At 43.3% G+C, this 15,439-nt stretch overlaps 1 protein-coding gene across 1 annotated transcript in view; it reads left to right on the top strand.

The window, feature by feature from the left end:
- Nucleotides 1–15,439, top strand: part of SHC4 (SHC adaptor protein 4) — a 115,534-nt gene that overhangs the window by 94,215 nt on the left and 5,880 nt on the right. The window contains exons 10-11 of the mRNA XM_036263960.1: nt 5,152–5,331; nt 14,480–14,739. Of these exons, the coding sequence (XP_036119853.1) occupies nt 5,152–5,331; nt 14,480–14,739 (440 nt within the window). The remainder of the gene's footprint in view (nt 1–5,151; nt 5,332–14,479; nt 14,740–15,439) is intronic.

Raw genomic sequence — 15,439 nt, 5'->3', positions numbered from 1 at the left:
GTAGAGTTGGAGAACCACTCTTAGGGACGCTGAATCAGCGAGCAGGAACCTGCCGTGTTGGAGGTCGTCACTCCCAAGGACACTTTGGTGTTTCTTACGGAATTATGTCAATGTAATCTATTTTATTATTTTTATACAGTGGGGAACATAAGTTATTTATTATTTGGGTACAGCTATGATTACCACCTTCCTCTGACCTGCAAAAGTAATAGGAGTAGTAAGCTAACGCAGTATTTAAAATTCTTTAAAAACATGGCCTCTTTTGATAGAAATACAATTGAACACCATTGTTTAAAGTTATTTAAAAATTGTAAACTAATTCTTAATAATATGACTAAAACAGATTAAGTGAATGGTCAATGGAAATGTCTTTTTATTTTTATTTATTTATTTATTTTTATCCTCATCCGAGGACATTTTTCCATTTTTTGTACAGACAGAATGGGAGGGAGAGAGAGAGAGGGAAACATCGATGTGAAAGGGACACATCGAGTGGCTGCCACCCGCACGACCAACCAGGGCCGGGGACAAACTGCAACCGAGGTACATGCCCTTAGCGGGAACCGAACCCGGGTCTCTCCGGACCGCAGGTGGGCGCTCTAACCGCTGAGCCAAACCGGCCAGGGCTGGAAATGTCTTTTTAAAACTATGCTCCCTAGGAGTTATACTTTCTCCCTTCCCCCCCTTTCCCTGACTCTGGGAATCCCCAACCTGAGGGGCTAATGGGCAGGAACATACCACATGCGCCTTGTCACAGTGCAGCCATGTTTTTGCCTGTGCTGAAGCTCACTTGGAATTATCTCCAAGGCCTCTTTTTACCTTATTTGCTATTCTTCATTTATTCATCAATGCACTGAGTGACTGTTTATTGTCCTGTGGGTCCAGCACTGAGCTACAACACTGTTTCTTTAAAAAAGCAGGTTTCTTGCTTCCAGTGGGAACCAGAATGCAAGGCAGCCACCTCCCCAGACCTTAGCCACTAAGACCGCGGGGGAAAGAAGTAGTCAGACCCTGCTCCAGTGGCGACAACAAGTATGGTTCCTCCCGTTGTGGCAAGAAGGACATCCCTAACTCAGTGTCCTTCCATCCACAGACACCCAAAAATTGGGTGTTCCTATGTTGGAGCCTGCCTGTGACTACTTGGGCATATGTTTTAAAAGTGATCTGAAATTCTTGACCAGTGAGCAGATTAATAGCACTTGCCAGAATAGTAAATGGACATTTTTATGGCTTTCCCCAGAGATTCATACATCAACATCTGAGAGACACCTATACAAATATTTTCAATAAGGTTTGGCTTTTTCCTCCCAAGACACTGATTTATTCAAATATTAGCTTAAACTTGAATTCTGGTGTATTACAAATACTGCAACAGGCTTCTGGTTGTTGGGGTTAATTGTATTTATTGCCAGATGTATAAAATATTCCTATCCTTAATAATAAGTTCCCTTATGAAAAAAAAGCAATGAGCAAAATAGAATAATGTTTCCCAACCTTCAAGTTAAAATGGAAATGTTGATATTTTTAATCAAAGAGACGTTACATTCCCACTAACCCTAAAGGCTTGCACTTACAGACGTCGGTACTTACAGCATACACCCTGTGCACGTATTTATTTCCTGCCACAGATCTCTTGGGCTGGCTGGCTGGCTCCCAGAGCAATGCCACACAGAAGGCTTTGGCATGCGTGCTGCTGGCGTGTGTGGCAAAGCTCTCAGCAACCATACACTTCACCCTAGAGAGATTTTAAATGTGGGCACCGGGTGAGATACCTTTTTTAAAACGTAAGAAGACATTGCTGACTTAAATTTAATGGCATAATTGGAAAAAAAAAGGAATGGTAGTTTTCAGGAGAGACTGGGTATAGACACTGGTACTCTTGTGCAGTCTTGTGGGATGGCAGACATGACATGGTCAGTCATGTCAGTGCTTTGTGGGGGCACATGAGTCAGCTCCCTGTGCTCAAGGTCAGCGCAGGGTCTTCAGAACGTGGTGGGGTCACAGGTAGACACTCAGCCATCTGTTCATTCAGCTGACATTTTTCTTTTGAGCATCTACTTTCTACCAGGCACTGAAGATGCAGAAGATACACAGATAAGTGGATTCTAGTCTCTCCTGAAGGACTCAGGGGATTTGTAGATACCTACAGTATGTCAGAAAGTGGCATCTACCCAGGCTAGGGGAGGGAAGACCTTAGGGAAGGCTTCCTGGAGGAGGTGGGTTCAGAGTGGAATTTTAAAGGATAAATAGAAGTTAGGCAAAGAAAGGGATGGGAGGGTATTACAGCAAGAGCTAAGCACCTTGTGCAGGGCCTGGCATCAGTGAATAAGTCTGTACCTGAGCCTTGATAGGAACCATTTGATGAATGCCTGCTATGAGGCAGGCTGTGTGCTCATTGAGTGTCCCAGCCACATTCTTTAATTAATCCTCACAACTATATTCTAAGCAAGGCAACCCCCATTTTACAAATATGAAAACTGGCACTTGGTGCCATCTCTTGGCCTGCCAGTATCGGTGCAACACAATGAAACTACAAGCACATGCTGCTTGGAGTGAGGGGGAGCTTTGCAAGGGAGCAAATGCTCCAGAGCTTTGGACGCAGTCTCATTTATTGGCAGATTGGTGCAGATTGGTACCCCCAGGTTTCAAGTGGATTTATGTCAATTATTTCCTTGAGATGGCATTTCTGCAAACCATACACCCTAGCTTTGTCTCTTGCTTTTTACAGGAAGAGACTTTGAAGCCAAAAGATAACAAACCCTTATTCACATGCAAATGAAGCATTCAATGCACCTGGGTGGGCCAGGTTTTCGAAAATGTATTAACCCAAAGTTGAAAGTGCATTAATACAAGATTACAAAATGTCCATCTTCAAACTCCCCAACCCCACAATTTGGAGAGGTCACTAAGTCACATGGCTCAGGTCACATACATAGTAAGAGATAAAATGGGGATCCAAAGTCAGGTCCATGTTGATTTAGAAGCACACCACTTGCAAACACTTCTGACCATATTCCACTTTGAATAAATGTTTATGAGAAGGCACCCCTAAATAATAATTCAATCATGTGTAAGTTATAGATACATATGCTAATGTATTATGGATGTATAAAACACACAAAAATAAAATGTTAGAGTAAAAATTAAAGTTAAAATAAATACACATTTTTAAAACATGTCCTTCAAATTACATTGGCTGAATACTGCCACTAAATAATATCTCAAGGCCCAATATACATTTTAAGCATTTATTTATAAATAAAATGGACATAAACCCACATTTCAAATCTTAATTTTAACTTCAAGTAGACCAAGCTTTGGATCTAATTAGATGACTCTTATAAGCTCTAATGCTGCTAAGGGGGAGTTTGTACTAAGAAGAATAATCTTCAGTCCTTTATTTCTTTGCAGTGGTCTTTTAGCCATTTATCCATTGTGAAAGTAAGTTTAGTTTAAACTAGATAATACATTTCATAAATCCACTTAACCAAGCAAATTGAGACTGTCATGTGTTGTAAAATGCTGCAAACAAATGTGGTGCCTTGTCAACCCCTCCCACTCCTCCCTGAGGACACCCCATATACAGATTGTGACGTGGCACAAGGTGACATGTAAAGCTGACAGACAGACAAGCTGTAAAGGAGGAGCAGGTAGAAAGAGCTGTTGTCTTCTGGCTGGGCTTCCCGTACTCGGTGTCTCATGCTATGTCCTATAAGAATCGTAGCACTATGTGAAAGCCAATATGAAACTGGTCCTTCTTGGACCACGTGAAAGGGGTTGAATGACGGAAACAACAGAAGGACTGATGTTTCGCAGTAAGACGATGGAACATCAGTGTCTCTCCTCATGTGCTGCCTCCTGGTGGTCTCACAGCGCATGTGGCCCAAACTGTAAAGGCACTAGTTTCCTTGGAAAAGCAAAAACATTCCATCCTGGCATTCTCAAGACAGATCCATCTGGGTGGTACAAAGCACTTTGACTTCCTGCCATCAGGTAGTGAAATATGGTGCTCATATCCATTCATCCAGAAAGCCTTGCTGATGTCATTGCATGTGCCGGGCATGTGCTAGGAGCAAGGGCTGCAGCCGTGAACAAAACAGACAGGATCCCTGTCTTCATGGAACATGCAGTCTAGAGGTAGTCCACACATTGAAAAATAATAACATAAGCAACAGAAGTGATGGCTCTTGCAACGCGGGTTTCAAAGGTAAAGTACAGACTGCTAGGAAAGCAGAGAGACAGCTTGGTCTGAGGAGGTCAGGGAAGGCTCTCTTGAGAAAGTGGGGTTTAAACTGACAACTGAAGGATGAAGATGATGGGGAAGGGGAGAGAAGAGCATGTCAGTCAGAGAAGATGGCCTGGCGGTGGAGATTAGACTGCAAGGAAGCCAACGTGAGCCCGGGGCAGACCCCGGGGAGGACGGGCACAGGGAAGCTGGGTGACCAGGAGCAGAGCCTAGGGCTTGTTGAAGACCGAGCTTCAGCTGAAGATGCCACGGGAAGGAATGAAAGGGTTCTGAAGCTCTGAGAAATAGGATCAGATTTTCAGTTCTGGAAAAGGTCATGTGGGCCATAATGGGTAGAATAGCCTGGAGAGGGAGAGGACAGAGTAAGGGGAGGAGGAGATAACCTGAGGGGGAGTGCTTTCTGTTAAACAACAGGAGACACCAGCGGTTGTTGCCAGGCTGAGCTGGGCAGAGCAAGACCTTGGGCATGGGGAGGAGAGAGACTTCCTGCTCTTCATAATTTAAATCAAGCAGTGAGTTTTTTTGGAAAGGAGCTTAAATCATTGATACTCAAGGTCCATGTGGCGTGTGTGTTCTCGACTCCTGGGCTGCAGCTCTGAGCAGTGTTGTCTGCGGGTTTGTGCTGTGGGCTGGGCAGTCGGCCCTTTTCCTCCCTGCCTGTTCTTCTTTGAGTTCTTCCTGCTCCTTTTCTGTCTGAAGCAGTGGGGTGGGGAGACCAACGAGGGGGAGCTTTTCCTCAAAAGGGAGCTTATCTTATTTTTACAAGTCAAATCTAAAAGTCAGTATTCATTTCTTGGAGGGGATGGGGTGGCTTTTCACTTCCTAGCAGTTCTACACTCAAATGTGGTTTTAGTTACTGTTTGCAAAGCAGAACATGAGACACTGATCACGACTAATCGCTGCAGGTAATGCCCATGAGAGAGCGACACAGGCCCAGAGAGACGCCTCGTTAATGCAGCACACCGGTCGAGGGGATCTCTTTGACGACCCCTGCTACATCAACACGCAGGCCCTTCACTGTGCTCTCGGCTCTGCCCGAAATCAGAGCCCAGCCCAGCTGCCGGGGAGCCCATGGCACCATGAGAGTGAGTAGTTGCTTTCTGTCTATGAGTTTCCTGTGGGAGTTGTAACAGATTACCACAACTGGGGTGTCTAAAAACAACAGAAATGTATTGTTTCACAGTTCTGGAGGCCAGAAACCCCAAATGAAGATGTTAGCTGGGTTGGCTCCTTCTGAAAGTTCTGGAGAAGAATCTGTTCCCTGCCCTTCTAGTATCTTGGCTTGTGGACACATCATTCCAACCTCTGCCTGTCTTGACATGGCCTCCACCCCTGTGTCTCCAATCTCCCTCTCTGTCTCTTATAAGACAACAGTCTCTGAACTTATGGCCCACCTAAATCCAGGAGGATCTCATCTCGAGGTCATTAATGGCATCTGCAGAGACCCTTTTCCCAAATTAGGTCACATCCACAGGCATAAGGGGTTAGGACTTGAACCTATCCTTTTGGGGTTACTATTCAACTCACTACCTAACTCATCTTAAAGATGGCTATTTCCTTGGCCTCATTTTCTGGAACTAAAAGGGGTCTTTCTTACCTCAAACCCTCACCACAATAACTGTTAATAACATAGTTATTAACAGAACATTGTACAGATGCTAATGGATTTCAAGGTTTGGGTGTTTGTGAATAATCTTTCACATACTTTAAACTGACTCCCAACGTGTGATTTCTGCTGTGTGCTCTTGCTGAGAGAAGGACCTCAAAGCCAGGAGGTGCTTCTGAACCTGTTGGTTTGCATGAGGAACAAACACCATGATTTTGGTTCTGTTTATGATGGTGTTAATTTTATTCATTTCAAAACCCCTTGGTAAGTCATCTATACAGCACTAAAATAAGATGGCTCCTTTTTAAAACCATATACCATGAGTGAAAACAATAAGATTTTACTTAATCTTAAAATACATCACTTTCTTGCCAGTTGCTTCCAGGGATAAATGCAGAAACAGGAATATAAATAAACAAAAGCAAAAACTAGCCAAAAGCCTACAATCAACTGAAAAATAAATAAACAAAACATGCTTTTTATAAAATATCGAAGCTTGTTGGGTTCAGAGATTGGCTTGGTGTCAAATGTGGTTCATTGCAAGGGTGGGGAACTGTCGCTGAACAAGCCCGTTCCCTGGCCCTGGGAGCCCTTCTGGAATGGCCGAGGGCAGCTCTACAGCTTGTGTGGCCAGATGGCAAGGTGAAATTTAAAATGAAATGTAAAGGAATTTAAACTTTGGCTTCACCAGATCACCTTAACTCTCTGGACTGAGAAACAGAGGTCCTCATCGCCAGCCGGTTGGCAAATGGGCCATCTTCTTACAAGCTTTCCAAGGTCATTCTCAGCTCCCAAGGATCCCTATTGGGTTCTTTGTCAGCAGACACTGAGATAGGGCTTGTCATGTGGCGTCTTTATTGGGATCAATGGTCAGGAAGGGACGTGCAGCAAGCGGGCTTGGGCAGGGGAGAGATGGAGCTACCATGCAGGTCTGACAACAGCCAGCTCTGCAGAGCATATGGGCCGATCAGAGTTGCCCCACACTGGGCCCACTTCTCTCAGTCTTTGGATGTAGACCACACGAGGGCTTGCCTGAGGGCAGGGTGCTCTCTGCACAGGGGCAGACCCTCAGGGAATGGTTAGCTGGAGATTGGCTGCTGACACTGGGGGCACTTGGTCCTTCCCTGAGGGGGAATCTGGGTAGTGTACATGTGTCCATCACAGAGGGCATCTTGTGCCATGGATAATGGGATTCGCAATGATAGCAGACTCCTAGAATGAACTGAACTACCTTGGAGAGCATCCTGGGTGGATAAGGTAATATTTGTTAGAGGGACAGCTTTTTGGAAAAAAGTGTGTGGACCTCAGGTTTTAAAAGTAACTTTATAAGACTATGCACTTGATAGCTTCTATGTCATGGACTGTTCAGAGCAGCAACATATTAGAGAGATGGCCCAAATCGGGCGATCTGTTGTGTTTCTTGTTCTCAGCTGCAGTTCCTTTATAATCAAGTTTTTGATGTTAAAAATGTTCATAACTCAAGCAGAGAAATGTTGCCTTTTGCCATAAACAATTTAATAATGTGAAAAGGCAAAATTAATCCATATCATCATTCCTGCCATTGGTAGAAGGTAAATAAGTCCTGCTATAGCTGAGTGACCATCCGCCTAGCTAAAACCGTCATGTAATGAGAGGGAGAATAGATATTGATGAATCTCTGTCTCTGTTACCTTTCTGCCACCCCAGTGTCCATGGGCTCTTTTCACATGGAGCATCTTAGCCCTCTCCCACAGGAACACATTGCAAATACCCCGTCTGATCACAGCATCTAGCTTAAAAGTCCATGACAGCTGGGTGATGTGAGTTCCCTCCATCAAGCTTAGATAGGGATTCTTATAATTTGCCACAACCAATATTACTGGTGGAATTGGAATAAGATAACCACCATGCAAACTCGTGTTTACAAAAGGGAAGCATGCGAAATGCACAGCGGTCACTGGTTCTGGTGATTACTGCATCTTTCCAGGCAGGATTTGTGAAGGCCCCTGAGCTGGAAGGGGGAGAAGATGATTTGCTCTAGGAGAAGACCTCCTTGTCTGCTGTTACCCGTGGGCTGCGGCTGTGCCTTCTGGGATGTTCCTGCCATTGTCCTCCACGTGTACATCTAAAGTGGACAATGTGCCTTTCTTGGGGGCTTCACAGCCTTTACAGCCTATTTCTTGTTGGTGTGGGCTGGAGAGATTGGCGTCTGCTTTAACGGCTCAGCAGCCAGAGACCAGAAGAGACTGTCATTTCTTAGGCAGTGTAATTTACCAAAAAACAGTAGGATTTTGCTTTATTCACTTAGAGTCAGTTTTGCATGAACCAACCCATAATATTCTTTATTCTTTCTTGCTGCCTGGAGGATGCCTTGTCCTGTCCATGTAGTGCCATGTTGTTCACATTTTGTGCTATTTCTCCATGGTTCTGCTGTTTAAAATGGCCTCCGAGTGTGCTGAAGTTCTCTCTAGCAGTCTTAAGCTCAGGAAGGCTGTGTCGTGCCTTCCCAAGAAAACATGTGTGTTAGACAGGCTTCATTCAGGAGAGTTACAGTGCTGTGGCCATGATTCAGTGTTAATGAACCAGCAATATCTGCTACATAAGGTGTCTTCAAACAGAAACACACGTAAAACAAGGTTCTGTATGACTGATGAAAATGCTGTGACTTGAGGCTGGGAGGAACTTCGCCCTGCATATCCCCTAGGGACAGTGGTTCACTTTTCCCTCATTCAGTGTTCATGGCAGCTTGATAAAATATAACTACATGAATAAAGAGAATTCACTACTGATGGTCTTCCTGAGTCAGAGGTGGAGTTGTTATAACATGTGGGGAGAAAGGGTAGGCTTTCCTTCCCGTAACAGAAACCTGGGGATTGTCCCCTAACCCAGATACTCTTCTTGCAAGTTTGTATCCCTCTTCTAATTTTATCTGTAGGTATGTGGCTATCTGCTATCCTGACTTTTGTATACATTTTTAAATTCTATAAACAATTTTTTCCAGTCCTTTGATAATATAATAATCAATATTATCAAAACATTAATTTACATGTGTTTTTAAAAAACTGAATACATCAAGATGCTATCTTCACAGTTCACATTGGTTTTGTTTCTTTTTCTTCTTCTTCTTTTTTTTTTAATCCTCGCCCGAGGACACTATTTCATTTTTGTTCAGATAGAGTGGGAGGAAAAGAGAGGAAGAGAGGGAGAGAGAGAAACATTGTGACGTGAAAGGGACACACTGAGTGGCTGCCTCCCGCACAAATCACAACAGAGGCACGTGCCCTTGACCAGAATCGAACCTGGGAGTTATTGGTCCACGGGATGGTGCTCTAACCACTGAGCCAAACTGGCCAAGGCAGGTTTTGTTTCTTTAAATGTGTCATCCTCCCTCTCATCAGCATCACTTGCAATGGTTTATTCTAGACTTTGTATGTCAGATTTTTTTCTCCTTTTTTAAGCTATATTCCCTTTTTCAGAGATTTTGCCCATCAGATGCATGTGGGTGTGGATATTCATATCTATCATGTGCTTTCATGAAGTTCTGATTGTGAACACTATGTCTTCAGTTGCTAATGAGAACTCCATGATGACATGAGGTTACTTCCTTCCATGGCTCCTGTCCCTTTGTTCTTTTTTTGGTCTCAGTTAAATCCAGAGTGGGTTTCCTTAACCTTCACTACTTTTGAGAAAATATAGCAAGTCAATAATTTATTAAATAGTGTATGGAAATTACAAATAAGTAACTGTATTTAAATTATGATTATCTTTCTCAAAGTTAATGTTGTAAAAGGAAAGGACCACGATAGCAAATAACGCACCACCACGTTGAGAGTGATTATGGCTGGTGACAGGACTGTAGGTGATTACTTTTCTTTGTTTTCCCAAGATTTAAAAGGATTAGCAAGTGTTACTTTTAAAATCAAAACAAAAATGTACAAAAGTCTGTGAGATAGTCTCTTTTAGTAGAATTAGATTTTTAGTAAATGTTTGGATGGTTGAAATCTCTTAGCACAGTGTAGCTTCTCCTTGTGCTAATTTGGGAAATCATTGGGAAAATATTGTCCAGATCCTCTAGCTGGCCCATGATCTGTTCCTCTTTTCAAGATGATATAAGGTCTCTTTTTCTTTTGTTGCATCCTTGTCCAAAAGCTCTCCACCACACTCTCGGAATAAACCAAAAGCCATCATGCACCAAGATCTGTGTGCCACGCACATATGCTTCTCTCTACACTTGCACAGACACGTTCTCACAAACATAAACACACACATAGCTACTCATCAGAAGTTCCCTGTATGCCTGAAAGCAGGTGGCACTAGGAGCTCCTACAAATATTATACATCAACTCTAGACACATTACTTCAGGCTTTTTCCGGCAACTATAGAAAGACTTGATTGTAGGGGAGAATATTTATAGACACTAGATATAGACTGAAGATATTTTAAAAAGATAAGTTTGTGAGTACTGCATTATAATTGTGTTAGGTAGAGAAGTTCTTAAGCAGGGATGAAACTAACATTATTAACAGAAGAACTGGATTGTGTCCTTAGGGCACTGGTTTCCTATATCAGTGACTTCATAGGATTGTTTTGTATAAATTGTAAGTCTCAGAATCCAGAGGATTTTTTCATTTGTGTGGTCCTTGCATAAGGACTTGTAAACACTCCTTTGCATTTATAAAGGTGAAGGCTGGTTTTTATGCAAAACATCCTTTGCATTAAAAAAGACAAAGCCTGACTTCCGGTCAAGATGGCGGGTAGGTAAACGCGGTATCGCGTCCTCCCACAACCACATCAAAGTTACAACTAAACTACAGAACAACCATCATTCAGAACCACCTGAAATCAAGCTGAATGGAAGCCCTACAACTACGGAATTAAAGCAGCAGCCACATCCAGACTGGTAGGAGGGGCGGCCGCCCGACGGGCTGGTCCCACACCCACGTGTGGTAGATAAAAATCTGGAGGCTCCCGCGGCTGGGAAGGTCCTTCCTGAGGACTGAGGGGTCCCCGTCCCACACCAGGTGCCCTGCTCAGGTTTCCAGTGCCAGGAAGAGAATCCCCATAACTTCTGGCTGGAAAAACCAGCAGGAACTGAGGCTCAGGGAAGCTGAAGCGGCTGGAGCCCCAGGCAGCTCCTTAAAGGGCCCGCGCACGGACTTGTCGGACTCTCTCCCTCTAAGCTTGGAGGGGAGGCAGCTCAAGGGGCACCAGAGACATACAGGGAAGGACTGAGCGGTTTGCCACTGGAGCGAGGGCTGGAGAGGGGGCTTTCTCCGGGACAAACGTGCTGTAAGAGGCCTTTGTTCCTTTGGTGAGCCCTTCCAGGGGGCGGCAGACAGTCGCCATATCTGGGACTCCAGCAACCTGGCTCACACTGGTAGCCCCGCCCTGCTGACTCCCTGAGGCCCCGCCCCACCCCACCCAACTTTCAAGCCCACCCAAGCTGTTGCCACTTGCTTAACCATAGGATTGGCCTGTCTTGGATCCTGCTTCAGGCTTTTCCTAAATTCTTTCAAACGAGCAGCATCTGGTCTCAGCGAGCCCCATACCTCTCATTAAGTAATACACTGAAACAAACACAGGGAGGCAGCCCAAATGAGGAGACAAAGAAACAGGTCCCAAATGAAAGAACAGAACAAAACCCCAATAAAAGAACTAAGCGAAATGGAGATAAGCAACCTAACAGATACTAAGTTCAAAATACTGCTTATAAGGATGCTCAATGAACTTAGTGAGAACCTCAGTGAACTTAGGGAGGGCCTCAAGAGCATAAAAAAGGACCAGTTAGAAATCATGGATACACAGTTAGAATTGAAAGAGGCATTAACTGAAATAAAGAATAATTTACACAGCTTCAATAATAGAGTATGTAAATCCAAGGAGCAAACCATAGATTTGGAATATAAGGAAGCAAAAAACACCCAATCAGAACAGCAAAAAGAAAAAAGAATCCAAAGAAATGAGGATAGTGTAAGGAGCCTCTGGGACAACTTCAAGCATGCCAACATTCGCATCTTGGGGGTGCCAGAAGGAGAAGAGTGAGAACAAGAAATCGAAAACCTGTTTGAAATAATAATGGCAGAAAACTTTCCTAACTTGGTGAAGGAAACAGACATACAAGTCCAGGAAGCACAGAGAGTCCCAAACAAGATGAACCCCAAGAGGCCCACACCAAGACACATCATCATCAAAATGCAAAAGGTTCAAGACAAAGAGAGAATCTTAAAAGCAGCAAGAGAAAGGCAGCTAGTTACCTACAAGGGAGTTCCCATTAGGCTGTCAGCTGATTTCTCAAAAGAAACTTTGCAGGCCAGAAGGGAGTGGCAAGAAATATTCAGAGTGATGAAAACCAAGAACCTACAACCAAAATTACTCTATCCTGCAAAGTTGTCATTTAGAATCGATGGCCATATAAAAACTTTCCCAGACAAGAAAAAGTTAAAGGAGTTCATCACTACCAAACCGTTATTATATGAAATGATGAAGGGTCTTTTTGAAGAAAAAGAGAAAATATATGAACAAACAAAATGGCAATGAATACATATCTATCAACAATGGAATCTACAAACAAAATGAACAGGTAGAACAGAAACATTCTCAAAGATACAGAGAACATTTTGTTGGTTGCCAGTTGGGAGGGGGGTTGGGGGAATGGGTGAAAAAGGCGAAGGGATTAAGAAGCACAAATTCATTGGTAGACTGACAAACCTCAAAGGGAAAGGGGTTGGGGGGGATGGGAAGAAATAAACCAAAGAACTTATATGCATAACCAATGGACACAGACAATAGTGTGGGAAAAGGTGGGAGGGGGGCGGGTGTGGGGAGGAGGGGGTTAATGGGGGAAAAATGTGGAACATCTGTAATACATTTTACATCCAACAATAAAGATAAAAAAAAAAAAAAAAAGACAATGTCTGACTTCTGTGGTTAATTTCCTGGTAACTTTGCCGGAATGAACATTTGACTTTTACATGGATTCAGATGTAAGAATTTTATGTTAATACTTCTGGAGATGCTGCATATCATCCTGACAGCCTTGTTATCTTCTAAGGACCTTTGTGGGCATCACAGAGGTGGAATGGCTAGACCAGTAGTGCAAATGGAAAGATTTTCACATGCAAGGCAAGGCAAGGCAGGGCCTCAGGGTGGTGATTAATAACCCGGGCTTTGGAATCAGACCTGTGTCAAATCTCAGATCTACAACATATTAGCAGTGCGACTTTGCATAAGTCATCTAACCTTTGTAAAGATCCATCTCCTTGCCTATCTGATTTTGAGAGTCAAACAAAAGCATTGAGCAGTGCCTGTCATACTTGATAAATGGAAACTACACAATAATTATTACCACTAAGAGTTTCAATAGCATTATTAAGTGCTATCTGGATGTATCTTGTCATCCCCAGTGTTCTCGACTCTGGATAACACTTATTCTGCAGAGACTGGGGAGCTGTCTCAGGCTGCGCCTCCCTGATGCTTTGCTTTCTTTTACTCGATTGACTGTTTTGTCCAGGCAATGAATACTCGAATGGCAAGTGAATGACTCGACCAGCAGAGTAGTCATTTAATAGGAATACTGTGAGGCTCAGCATAGCTTTGAAGTATTGGGTTAGAAGATCTCCGAAGCACATTAGTAATTTGTGGTTATTTTCTAAAGCTAAATGCTAAAAAAATCTGGCATCACCCATAGTTACTGTAGACATTTTCAAAGAATTTGGGAAAGTCTTAAAAGTTATCTGTAATGCAGATACAGCATAAACTTCTTTCTCTTCAACATACAGCCCCTGGGATGTAAAAACCTCTTGTTGCAGTTATAACAGCATTTCTCATGGGTCAATTCTATTTCTCATCTGAAAGAAAAACTCCTGCCCTTGGGCAAGCCTTTCCTGGTAACAGAAGCCAAAGGCAGTGTTTAGATCTACCATTAAATTAGAGCCTGTTGCAAGTTCTGAAACCAAAAACCCCATTTGTTCCAGAAACAGCATTATGTAAATATAATAATAAGATTGAAATCCTACCAAGTATCTTTTCCAATCACAGTGGGATGAAAGTAGAAATTAATGGCAGAGAGAAAACAACAATATTTATAAATATGTGGAAATTAAACAACACACTCTTGAACAACCAGAGAAGTGAAAGAGAAATTAGAAAATATCTGGAGACAAGTTAAAATGAAAACGCAGCATAACAAAAACTAGGGGGTGCAGCAAAAGCAATATAAAGGAAGTTGATAGTAATAAATACCTACATTGAAAAAAAAAGAAAGCTCTCAAATAAACATCCTAATTTTACATGTCAAGGAACTGGAGAAAGAAGAGCAAGCTAAGCCTAAAATTAGCAGAAGAAAGGAAATAATTCATATTAGAGAATAAATAAATGAAAGAGACTAGCAAAACAATAGGAAAAGTCTACAAAACTATGAATTGGTTTTTTGAAAGGTAAACAAAATTGACAAGCCTTTAACTAGAAAACGAGAAGGAAGACCCAAATAAGTAAAATCAGATCAGAGAGGAGACATTACAACTGATGGCAAATAGTGCCTGGCACATAGTAGGGCCTCAAGTTATATTCGCTGAGTGAATGCATGACTGAATAAATGGATGTATGAAGAGGTAACTTGGTGATGTCTCTTTTTGTATTTTGGCTTCAGAAGCACCAGAAACGGTGCAGCCAGGTGCCACGGCTCACAAAGAATGTGCCAGCTCACATTCTTTGCCACACATTAAGCAGCAGCTGCGGAATGAAGATTGCTACCATGGCAAGCTGAGCAGGAAGGCAGCCGAGAGCCTCTTGGTGAAGGATGGGGACTTTTTGGTCCGAGAGAGTGCAACATCTCCCGGCCAGTACGTGCTGAGTGGACTGCAGGGAGGCCAGGCAAAACATCTTCTGCTGGTGGATCCTGAAGGCAAGGTATTGTTGACTTCTCATGATAGTCCTTCCAGGATGCTGTAACGGAGGTTACTCTGAACGACAGGCCCCAAACCTGACGTTGTTGGAGAGTGTTCAAGGCTAAGGGTTTACTTTTTCTTGAGCCCTCCAGCTGGAGCAGCAAGTCCTAAATAGAGGTTGGTGGAGGGGTTTGGTAGGAGCACCCCTGTAGGAGGAAGTAGAGGATAACCTTTTTCTGCCCCTCGCAATTCCATTCAGTGAATTAAATGAATACCTACATGGAAGCACAGGAACTCACAGTTGACTTTGCTTGGTATCACATACTTAGTCCTTTCTCTCAGAGTGCTTATCATTCCATAAAATAGAATGATAACTAATTATAAGGATGAATGACATAAATAGTTCAACTAGAATGTTACGGTGTTTCTCAGGACAGAGGAGTGCTGTAGGCGGGGCCCACAGGAAGCCTCTTGCAGGGTCTGACATTAAGATGAAAGAGGGCATGATCTTAAAAGGGGGAGCATTTGGAGAGCAGGAAAGGAGCCAGAGGAGCGGACAGAGCAATGGAATGCCATTAAGCCAATGAAAGATGTATTGCTGGAGCCTGGCTGGTTTGGCTCAGCCTTTAGAACGTTGGCCCGCGGACCAATGGGTCACGGATTTGATTCCGGTCAAGGGCACATACCTCAGTTGTGGTTTGTCCCCATCCCTGGTCGGGTTG

Source organism: Molossus molossus, unplaced genomic scaffold (assembly GCF_014108415.1).
Source record: "Molossus molossus isolate mMolMol1 unplaced genomic scaffold, mMolMol1.p scaffold_m16_p_1, whole genome shotgun sequence".
Lineage (NCBI taxonomy): Eukaryota > Metazoa > Chordata > Mammalia > Chiroptera > Molossidae > Molossus > Molossus molossus.
This window is presented reverse-complemented; position numbering and strand designations above follow the sequence as displayed.